General features: G+C 37.2%; 1 protein-coding gene and 1 long non-coding RNA gene across 12 annotated transcripts in view; one reads left to right on the plus strand and one right to left on the minus strand.

Annotated features, from left to right (window-relative positions):
• neb (nebulin) overlaps positions 1-6,993 on the plus strand; it is a 58,605-nt gene extending 51,612 nt beyond the window's left edge. For 10 of the 11 annotated variants that reach the window (XM_065251472.1, XM_065251482.1, XM_065251471.1 and 7 more), the window contains 8 exons: positions 1,246-1,338; positions 1,815-1,907; positions 2,311-2,418; positions 4,475-4,661; positions 5,477-5,569; positions 5,685-5,825; positions 5,938-6,041; positions 6,170-6,993. In XM_065251472.1, the coding sequence (XP_065107544.1) occupies positions 1,246-1,338; positions 1,815-1,907; positions 2,311-2,418; positions 4,475-4,661; positions 5,477-5,569; positions 5,685-5,825; positions 5,938-6,041; positions 6,170-6,343 (993 nt within the window). In that variant the 3' untranslated portion in view covers positions 6,344-6,993. The remainder of the gene's footprint in view (positions 1-1,245; positions 1,339-1,814; positions 1,908-2,310; positions 2,419-4,474; positions 4,662-5,476; positions 5,570-5,684; positions 5,826-5,937; positions 6,042-6,169) is intronic. The other variant, XM_065251481.1, reaches the window with a different exon arrangement.
• Positions 6,994-8,926: 1,933 nt separating this feature from the next.
• Positions 8,927-10,624, minus strand: LOC135733158 (uncharacterized). The gene is made up of 3 exons (XR_010526906.2): positions 10,114-10,624; positions 9,626-9,683; positions 8,927-9,223 (listed from the first exon to the last, which is right to left on the minus strand). It is a non-coding gene; the product is annotated as an uncharacterized lncRNA (long non-coding RNA).
• Between the last annotated feature and the right edge of the window lie 937 nt (positions 10,625-11,561).

Genomic DNA, 11,561 nt, shown 5'->3' on the forward strand with positions numbered 1-11,561 from the left:
TATTTAGAAAACAGAGCTGTTTTGTCAAGACAAACATTAAAAAAATGTATTAAAATTTAAATTTCGAAGTAACTAATAAAATAATATTTTATTAGTTTTATAATTATATTTTTTTACGATTTTTAGCAAATACGCTTACATGCCATCAAGGTGGATAAAATATTTAATATTTCTCATTCTTTGCCATGATTGGTGGTTACACCATTTGACATTTTCAGGTCCATTAAGTCTTAACTTTAATAAAAATGGTGCAAACGTAATTTTTATTTGCATAAAATTAACATAAATACACTGTGCATTGAAATAAACCTGATGCGTGCTTTTAAAACAAGTTTTTTTTTCTCACCTTGAAAACCATTTTTGTCACTGACCCATTTACCTAGGCAAAGATGAATAATTCGAGTTCTGTACATGGTAATGACATATCGTACATATCCGTTACTTAAAGGACACTCATTTTATACAAACTATGGTTGGGGACTAATTCTAATCAAATACTATTTATGATGTATAGCATTTGCGGCTCTTGTCTGCTCACCAAAGGGGCGCTAATTTAAAATAAGTACCTGCTGCACACGCCTCAACACCGTTTATGATAAAAGAGAAGCTCACGTTTACAAAATACATGCAAGACACTCCCTTAACAGTAAACTCTGATTACACATAAGATTAAGCGAGTATCTGGCAAAGGTGAGCATCTCTTTTATCATAAACACTTTAGACGCATCTGCAGCAGGCACTTATTTTGACAAGACACGTGATCATTCGACACACAGAACACATTTTGAAAAAAGACCCACACACATGACGGGCTACATACATGTTGTGACGAACTTCGCATCGAGCGCCCTTGAAAAAAGAAGTCACCGGCTGCCACTAATGCATATGCGAACTCGGATGCAGGGTCTGACCAAAAAATACTGCTGCTTGCTTGGGGCAAAATCAGACACGATTTCACTTGGACAACTGTTGTATAATCCTTATTAATTTTCAAATAATATTCAGAGACCAACCCAGTTATTAGATCTTTATTAACTTTTTTTATAGTAACTTTTTAATGTATTATTGACATTTTGCTGGTGATATTTTTGTTGTTATTTCATCTCTGTTATAACCAATTTTGTTGCTTTTTTCACCAACGACAGATTTTTGCTTGTCATTGTGTTTTGTATCTGTGGATGAATGTTCCAATTTTGTGTATTCGATTTGTGACTCTTTGGTCTTCTGGCATGAATTCTTGGATAGATAAAATACAAGAATTTGGTGGGTCAAGGCACAGCCATTCCGGACCTGCCCGAGGTGAAGCGGGTCAGAGAGAATCAGAAGCACATCAGCTCGGTAGTGGACACTCTATAGGGTTTACAAAAGAGTGGCTCCTTTTCCCATTAACTCTTCATTTCCCATTAACATCCCTCTCATTTTATTAAAACTCTTACTGAGGTAGATCAAAATAGTTTTTGTTGCTTAAATCTAATTGCTTAAACTGCTTTAATTTCACAAATTACTACATCATATTTCACCCTAGTTAGGTTCCCTCTTTGCTGTGAGTTTAAACTTTTAAATGTGGTCTAAACGCTGTTCCTAATCCAGCACACGTAGTTTCCTTCTTTTATAAAAGTACATAATCCTAACACTAGATGAGCTTTTGTATCCCAAATTTGTCGTTCTTTCCCCACCAGGTTTGTCTTTTAATCCTCTAGGATATAACTCTTGTCACAGTGTGTTGTGTGCAATGTTTGTTGTGTTGTGTTGTATATTTGTCATGGTGCTATGTGTCTGACTGGCCTCTGGGGTTGCTGTTTTCTTCACTGTAGGTCTTATATAAGGACACATCTGCAAAGGGAACACCTGTGGTTTTCACTCCAGAGATGGAGCGGGTGAAAAGGAACCAAGCTCAAATTAGCTCGGTACTCGCTTTTTATATAGGACTCACGTCCTTGAGTGTGTGAGCCTCGCGTGTAAACATAACCTTTCTAACTGACAGCCGCATTTCATTTAGGTGCCTAATAATATTAACTGTATTCCTTCATTTGCTGAATTTAGTACATTTCATTTAACTGTCTGTAAATCATCCCTGATGCTCTATTCTACATACATACGACTTGGTAAACTTGAACGCTTAATCCAGCCCAGCTTCTAATTCATTTATCTGAAATCACAATAACACCCAGCACTGAGCTGATTCGTGTAGTGTTTGTGTCCAGTCTAACATTTTGACCTCTTGCCCGGTCTTCAACAGGAACTTTTATGAGTATAACCCAAGATATATGGTGTCTAATGCAAGTATGCGATGTGCTGTCTTTGGTTCAGGTCCTGTATTCTGACAGCTTCCGTAAGCAGGTGCAAGGCAAAGCCGCCTTTGTGCTTGACACCCCTGAGTTGAGACGTGTCAAAGATTCTCAGCGTATCATCTCTGGGGTAAGTTGATATATACACCTTTCATTTTATGAATGTGATATGAGGGTCAACCCTGTTACAGTTGTTATAGGTTTCGGGGTTGAATGTAACAGGGTGCTAATTGATATTTAAACCTTCCCTTTAATGAATGTCATATCACAGCGCTATATCATGGCAATTTTTTATGAGGTAGCTAATTCATATTAATTGGTACGACCATATTCCTACATTTTTGGACGGTTTGCCTTGACCCATGTGATGTCGGGCTTGGGGGCGGGGTTTTTTGTAATAATTGTATGTTTTTGCACAATTAACTTCGTACGAATTAGCCCAACTCATGAAATATGTACGAATTCTTGTGAGATCAGGTTGGTTACAAGGGTTAACTCTGTTACAGTTGTTGTAGGTTTCTGTGTTGAATGTAACAGGGTGGTTAGTTGATATATATATATATATAATCTTTCCGTTTCATGAATGTGATAAAACGGTGAACCCTGTTATGGTGCGTTCACACCAGACACGGAAGTGGCGGCAAGCGCGAGTGATTTACATGTTAAGTCAATGCAAAGACGTGAATATGCATCCTGTGGCACGGTAAGCACGAATGGCGCAGCGCAGATGGCATGGAACGCGCGAATTGAGCATTGCCGCGTGATCCACGCTAGTTGAAAAATCTGAACTTTTTTTTGAACGAATTTTTGCCTTAACCAATCAGGAGCTTGCTAGCAGTGACATGACAGAAATACAAAACCACAATGGAGGACAATCATTATCGCTACACGAGACATCTTCGTACTTTTAATTAAAAGGAATTAAAAGGAAGAAAGTGAGTGAGGAGGTCGAACAATCTGGTAAGTATACTCAATTTGAGCTATATAAGCCCCTCCCATGATGCGGATTTACGTGTGAATGTCTCAAATGACAAAAATTTTATGCACGACTTTCACGCACAAATGACGCAAGGAAACTCAAAATGTTCAAGTGTCCAACTACGCGCATATTGCGCGTTTTTGCCGCCTCTTCCGCATCTGGTGTGAACGCACAGTTACAGTTGTTATAGGTTTCTATGTTGAATGTAACAGCATGGTTAGTTGATATATAATCCAGTTTTATGAATGTGATACAACGGTCAACCCTGTTATAAGTTTCTGTGTAGAATGTAACACGGTTGAACATCAATGCAAAAAATGGCTTAAAAAAGTACAAACTAGGGATGCACCGATAGGATTTTTTTAGGCCGATACCGATACCGATTTAAACAGACAACTTCTGGCCGATACCGATGCCGATATTAAACACTTGTATACAATCCTATACAGTTGGTCTATTAGCTAGTTTATTTCTAAATCAAATTATTTTTCCTGAACATGGATTGGATCTAATTAACATTCAACTGACCAACATAATAAGAGAGGCACAAATTAAGCTAAAACAAATATAATAAGACAGCATGACAACCTTCAAAGGTGGTTTTTGCTATTCAGCATTTATTTTATTAACAACATTAACTCATTTTATTTTTTTTTTACATATAATGGATTTCTTTATGCAGTTAATTAATAAACAATCGGTATCGGCCTTTCTCGAGATATTGCCGATATGCCGATGGTTTCAAATTCATCAAAAATCGGCCGATAAATATCGGCAGCCGATACATCGGTGCATCACTAGTACAAACTAGTTTAAACCTTATAAAATGAACGTGACTGATTAAACTACACTCTTAAAGGTTCTTTGTCTGGCTGTATTATTCCTTAAAGAACCACTGACATCCACAGAACCTTTCTGTTGTTTCTTCATAGTAGAAAGGGGTTTTGCAAACTATTGTATAAAAAGACAAGAAAGATATGGTTATTTTAAGAACTTTGACCTTACATGTTCTTTGGGGAACCAAAAAAAATTTCTACTTTTGCATTACTGCAAAGAACCCAAAGAGTGCATGTGGTTGTCAGTTCATTAAAAATAAGGCCATGCTCTGATCCATGTTCTATTGTTTAGTAACAGCATCGTATGTCGTTTTATTTTACACTGGTTTGTGTGCCCTACCTCATGTTTCACTTTCTGCTGGGCCTGCCAGGTCAGATACCACGAGGACTTTGAGAAGAGTAAGGGCAGCTTCACTCCCACCATCTCTGACCCCATAACTGAGCGTGTGAAGAGGACCACCCAGGCTTTCAGTGACATCAACTACCGTGGCATCCAGAGACGTGTCGTGGAGATGGAGAGGAGACGTGCAGAGGAACATGATCAGGAGACCACCACTGGTCAGCTTACACATACTGTTACCTGCACGAGATGAAAGATGTGTGCTTGCGTTTGAAGACGTTAGGTGGAGAACAGCAAAATGAGCAAAAACGTTATTTTAACTCTTTCCCCGCCATTGACGAGTTATCTCGTCAATTAAGAAAAACTGCTTTCCTGCCAATAGCGAGTTTTTACACCAATCCATATTTCTGCTATTATCCACTAGGTGGTGCTCTTACACAACTTATAAAACACTGAAGCATCCACTGATCCAAAAACAGTAAAAACTTTGTGTGTTTTGATCTAACAAATGTCTAACAAATGTCCTTTACAAAAATGCAATTAAATCAGCTTTTTGTTTTTTTAAGAAACCTACCCATATTTGATAGGTGATAAAAAGAGAACAATTGAAGATAGGATGAAATATTTTGTTTGTTTAAAAGCAACGTTTTGGTTTGTTCTTTCATTAGATATATTGTTTGTTTATATTTTTAATGAAGAACATTTTCTGGAAAGCATTAAACTTTTGTAAAAATCATAAAACTGCTGGCACTGGCTGGCAACCTTTTTTTTTAAACGCTGGCTTGGAAAGAGTTAAGAACTGGTTCAGTAAATAAACAGTATCAGATGCCAATGTTCAAAGATGTCCATAATGCATATGTACATTCTGTAGAAATGTAGTTAATAAAAAGTCCCGGGAGGTAGAAAAAATGCATTCCAATGAGCATGGCCCTTCTGGAAAATATCTTTAAAAAATCATATAAAAATACATGAAGTAACATTTTCCCCTGTAGCACTTACAGTATATTGACTGAAATGGGTTTCTTTTTTCCAGACCTGCGTGTGTGGCGCACAAACCCTGGCTCCGTCTTTGACTATGACCCTGCTGAGGACAACATCCAGTCTAGAAGTCTTCACATGATGTCAGGTAAACCATTCCTCAGTCATCACTGTACTAAGGGTCCTTTTTTATTGCAGATGTACTTTCCTTGATTGAAGACAGTCACTCAAATGGGTGTTTATTTATTTGTCGCATTGTTCAGTTCAAGCCCAGCGCCGCAGTAAGGAGCACTCCCGTTCCACCAGTGCAATGAGCGGGGTGGGCGATGAGAAGTCCGAGTTGTCCGAGAACGTGGACCACCGTACATCTTTCTACAGCAATGGCTTTGGGGTTTCCTCTTTTGGTATGATATGAAAGTATTTGATGCATGTTAAGTTTTAATGAAATGTGACCGTGCCTGTGACAACCCAGCTCAAGTCATTCATTGAAGAGAATGTATTAAATATTTAATACAGGCTACCAGCAGACCAAGACTACTGAGGTTCAACAGAGATCCTCCTCTGTGGCAACACAGCAGACCACCGTTTCTTCTGTACCCTCACATCCCTCAACCACTGGAGTAAGTAATGACAGAGAAATGCTATTGGTAATAGTAATATTCGAGCACATTGCTTACATAAATCTAAATAGTTGCTAGAAGATAACAAAGTGATGACCGTTTCAAATCCTCCACTGTGCCCTTAACAGAAAACCGTCCGTGCCCTGTACGACTATGCTGCCACTGACAACGATGAGGTGTCCTTCAGGGATGGCGATGTCATCGTGAATGTGCAGTCCATTGATGAAGGCTGGATGTATGGCACCGTGCAGCGTACTGGAAAGACTGGTATGCTGCCAGCCAACTACGTGGATGCTATTTAAATACAACTGCTGCCATCTCAGACTCCCTCTGTAGGGGAGTTTGATAGCCACTGGGCTTAAGACACTTGTATACACGTTACACTTTTGTTTGTCTTCTTTACTGTATGATTCGTTTGTGCCCATGTCATCAAATCTATTGTGGTTGTGGCATGTGAAACTGACTAAACTATGCATACCTATTTAAGTCACAGATAATAATATTTATTTGTTCAAAGTCTAAAAGAGTTAACTAACTAAAGCCCATTATTTTTGTATGTTGCAAATCACACTACATTCAAAATCTTTGGATAGCCTAGTAAGTTGCAGAATTTAATCTTTTGTACAACAGATGGGCTCATAATTCACTTTATACGTGACAAGGAAAACGTTCAAGCGATCGTTTTTTAAGAACTGAACAGACAGAAGCACCAAGTTTGCCACATGAAAAGCAAAATGAAAAATATTAAACTTGCAAATGATAAGGAGACTCAAGCGATTCCTCCCAAGTGAAACCATAAAAAGTTAAAAACGAGCCTCCTCCCTCCCTTGCTGAAGGCTGGCCATTATTTTGCATGTGTGTTTTGTTTCTTTGATTCTGTAGGTGTGGAGTTAGAGGAAAATGTTTACCTTGAATCAGTAGCTAATAAAGCACACCGCACTTCTGCAGTAAATCCGTTTCATGTCTTGGATCTCACGTTATACCAGTGGTTCTCAAACTTTTGGTGCATCCTTTCACATCCCCGCCAAATAAAATTCATGACAAAAATATCTTAAACTTTGAATAAACCAAACATTTAATTATACAGTGTAGTGCTGGTCGATAGTAGCCTTATTTTTCTGAGGTTTAATTACACAGAATTTATGTAAGGAATAACTAACAACGTGCTATTAAAATATTCCGAAAAAAAATGCACATCTACGGTGGTAATACGGCATGATGCAAAGCGGAGTTATACTGCGGGTGTGCATTATTTTTAAAGAGCACCTATTATGGGATACACGTTTTTAAACATCCTTTTGTGTGTAAGTGTGCATTAGTACATGCTAACGATATTCAAAAAGTACATACCTCAAAGAAAACGATGACGCGAGTTATCGTCTCTAACGTTCGAGGACTACAAAAAACACTCGGATTGTAGGCAACAGTTTACTTCCTGGGATTAGTGACGTAGATAAGACCAACATTATCATAGTTCAGCCCTCTCTGCTTTGCTTGGGTACGCCCTCAAAGACGAGGGTGGGGAGCGCCGAGTCAGAAGAGAGCTAAAATGGCGGAGGTTGGGAGTCCCTGCTTTTACTCTGTTTGCAAACTCTTGTTTCATTGTTTAAGCGATTAAATCTCTCGAGTAGACGCTGTGTCTTTAGATGCGAGGGCAAAATAGCACTTTATGGACTTACACAGAGGACATCATGTTTAATACGGTTCCGGAAAAATCCAGTCAGAAGTTGTTCACGGAGTTTTCACAATAACTGCTTCTCATGAACCAAAGCTGGATTTGCGCGAGGTCTCCTCTTGAAAGTTGGATTACTGTGCACTTCTGGATCACAGGCTGTAAGTATTCACGTTTATTATTTGCCTTTTACTGTACGTTACGTAACCGGAGATTAACATAATGTGCGTGTAGAGCTAAGCTTGCAAGCTAATTGTCTTGTGTTGTAATACTGTATTTCATAAACAACGTACCATATTTACACACGTGTATGTTGAATTATGCAGACTATCGTTTTTTTTATCGATGTTGGTTTAGACATGTTTACAAACTTGCTAAGTTGCTAAGCTAAATACAAATACAAATGCCAGCTAAACGGTTACCAGTAAAATTTGTTCTCATGATCAAACTCAAGAAACTCTAAGTACAGATGATTTGTTTAAAGTTATATGTATTTTACTGTTGTATTTACTTGAAGCTTTCTTAGATTTTGAAACGAAGTAAACACGTAATGTGTGTTGCTTATGTTGGGCCATGGAATATGTAATACATTAACGTTTTAATGAATAGTCTAACGATTTACAGTCATGGTACTCTATTGTTATAATATGTCTTTTTGACTGAATACATGTTTGTTTTATTTGTCTATATCTTAGATTCGCAGCTGTACACATCCTTCTACACTGTATGCAAACATGCAACATCATAACACACAGTACAAGGAGTCAGACTGGCATATGAGGAGCAAAGGTGTGTAACACACATGATGTATTTAGCTAGTGAAACCACTACCAGTCTTAGATGTATAACTGATGATGACAAAGTTTTTTTTCTCTGCATAATCATAGGAACCCAGGCAGTAGCATCGTTTCACAATGTTTCCATCACCATCATCAGTGGATGCCTTTGCAGTCCGTAGCCTGAGATTTCAGATTTGCAGCAAAATTTTTTTGATTTTCTCATTTATTGGAATGCTGTGCAGGTATATAAGTATTTTAGTAACTTTGTTAAATAAAGTAGTATTTACTTTTACAATAAATTAATTGCTTGTTTATATTTTACAGGTATTTGTACCTTGCAGCCATCCATTACAATGTCACCAAGCCGTAAAAAAGGCAGGAGGGAAAGTACAAGGCTATGTTCCCAAAACACACAAGTGACATACCGTAAGCAGTAATGTTTTATTTCAAATACATTCATAATTAAAAACTTAATGTATGAAGCAGGGAAATAAATGATCAAAACAAAAGATTTATTGACTGCAATATTTCTACAGTTATGTGGAGGATGTGATCAGGCTTGTGTTTGATGAGGTATTTGAAGATAAGCTGAAGGAAACCCCGATTCCAATGGACCTGGCATCACAGTTTGAGAGACCTTCAAAGGAGGACGTGATTGCATGCCATCTTCAGTGCAGGGGTCATCGAAAGCCAAAATTGTGACCGATCTGATCAGGAAGCTCCAAGCGTATCTGGAGAACAACACACGACAGGATGATAACCTTATAGTGTCGTCTTAAATAGCACCAGCTGACAAAGCTTTGATATGCCATTTATCTGAATAGATAGCTGTAAGAAATGAATTGAAAAATTTTTGAAAGAAGAGCACAATATGGTTACTAAAGTATGTTTATTTGTATATTGTTTAACATTTAAATATATATTTGTAATAAATAAATAAAACTTTTGACTGACTATTATATTTTCTTTAAAGTTACATCTTTTGTTCTTTTGGGTATTTTGTTACTATAATGATACTTTAGTGTTATTGGTTTAAAAATGTAATAAAACTTAATCTAGTCCTGCACCTCAAAGGCTTATAGTCGGTACAATAAATGTTCTGTGTGTAGGGATTTAGACAATTTGTGCAAAACCTGGATGATGAATCACGCAGGTAAGAGGCCCTGGAACCTGTTGCATTCTCCTTAAAACCTAATAAGTAAAAACATAGCACTTATAAGTAAGCAGTTTTTCATAATAAAGTTTCCCATAGTGAAATAATGTAGAACATTCATTTCAATTAATACTTTCTTTGTGCTACATTTGGTGTTTCCATATAGTTTCCACAGTGATATAGTATGTAAACAGTCTTTTATAATACAGTTTACTATAGTAAAATAATGTTAACAAATGAAATAGTTTTATAATCATTTCAACAAATACTTTCTATGTGCTACATTTGGTGTTTCCATATAGTTTGCACAGTAATATAGTATGTAAGCAGGCTTTTTTAATAAAGTTTACTATAGTAAATAATGTTAATAAGTGAAATAGTTTTATAATCATTTCAAAAAATACTTTCTATGTGCTACATTTGGTGTTTCCATATAGTTTGCAAAGTAATGTAGTACGTTATAATTACCTTTTGGATGTCTTTGCAACACATTTTCGTCTTCGTTTAGCATTCTGGCAGAGCTAAGGACACCTAAAAAAGTTAAATCCAATCGCGTTAATTGACGGAGATCGTTTATATCGTAACGCCGTCTGAACTCTCTGGATCGAGCTTGAAGTGGTAAGGCAGTACAGACACCATCGTTTATAGAGAAATATAGCGCTTGTTTACGTTGCCTGTGACTCTCAGTCAGAACCGGAAAACCCACGCGTAGTCAGGGGCGTAACCTTTCAAACACACGCCGAACCCAGTTGACCAATAACAGTTGAGTAGTCATCTGACCAATCCGAATACACAAGACATTTTGGGAGGCGGAGACAGGAACTAAACCGAGCGTTTTCCAGACAGTGGGAAATCGGTGAGGTATGTAAGCAATTTATAAGACTCACAGTGCATTAGTTCAAGTTTTAATAACATGTATGTACTATGGGATATTACAATAACGTGCTAACGTGCTCATTTATTAGCATAATTGGTGCTCTTTAAATAATTCAAAAGGACTGGAGTCAATTATTCTGCTTTTACCCCAGACATTGCTCTGGTGGTTATTTTAAGACATTGACAGGCCAGGTGTGCATTTATCAATAAATAATGCATACCTACGAACATTTGTCAACCAATCAGACTAAAGCATTCAACAATATAAGATAAATTAATGGGGACATTTAAGATGTAAAATAAATCTTTGGTGTCTCCAGAGTACGTATATGAAATTCTAGCTCAAAATATCATATAGATCAGTGTTTCCCAATCCTGGTCCTCGAGGCCCCCCTGACAGAAAGTTTTAGATGTCTCCTTATTTAACACACCTGATTTAACTCATCAGCTCGTTAGGGAGACACGTTAACCATTTTTAAAGTAGGCTGATAAGTTGAATCAGGTGTGTTAAATAAGGAGACATCTAAAACTTTCTGTCAGGGGGGCCTCGAGGACCAGGATTGGGAAACACTGATATAGATCATTTATCATAGCATGTTAAAATTGCCACTTTGTAGGTGTGGCAAAAATGAATTGTTTTTGGGTGTGTCCTCTTAAATGCAAATGAGCTGATCTCTGCACTAAATGGCAGTGCCATGGTTGGATAGTGCAGATAAGGGGCGGTATTTTCCCCTTCTGACGTCACAAGGGGAGCCAAATTTCAATGACGTATTTTTTTCACATGCTTGCAGAGAATGGTTAACCATTTTTGATAGAAGCTAAAAATGTTAAAATTTCTCTTTTATGTAAAGATCATTAGGATTATGTAAAAATCATGTTCCATATATAAAAACTATTTTTGTGTGGATGCACTGCTAAGAACTTAATTTTGTTAACTTTAAAAATTATTTTCTCAATGTTTTGATGTTTGCACCCTTAGACTCCAGATTTTCAAATGGGTTGCATCTATTTCTAACAAATCATTCATTATTGGGAAAGCC

The sequence above is a fragment of the Paramisgurnus dabryanus genome, chromosome 15, assembly GCF_030506205.2.
Source record: "Paramisgurnus dabryanus chromosome 15, PD_genome_1.1, whole genome shotgun sequence".
Taxonomy (NCBI): Eukaryota; Metazoa; Chordata; class Actinopteri; order Cypriniformes; family Cobitidae; genus Paramisgurnus; species Paramisgurnus dabryanus.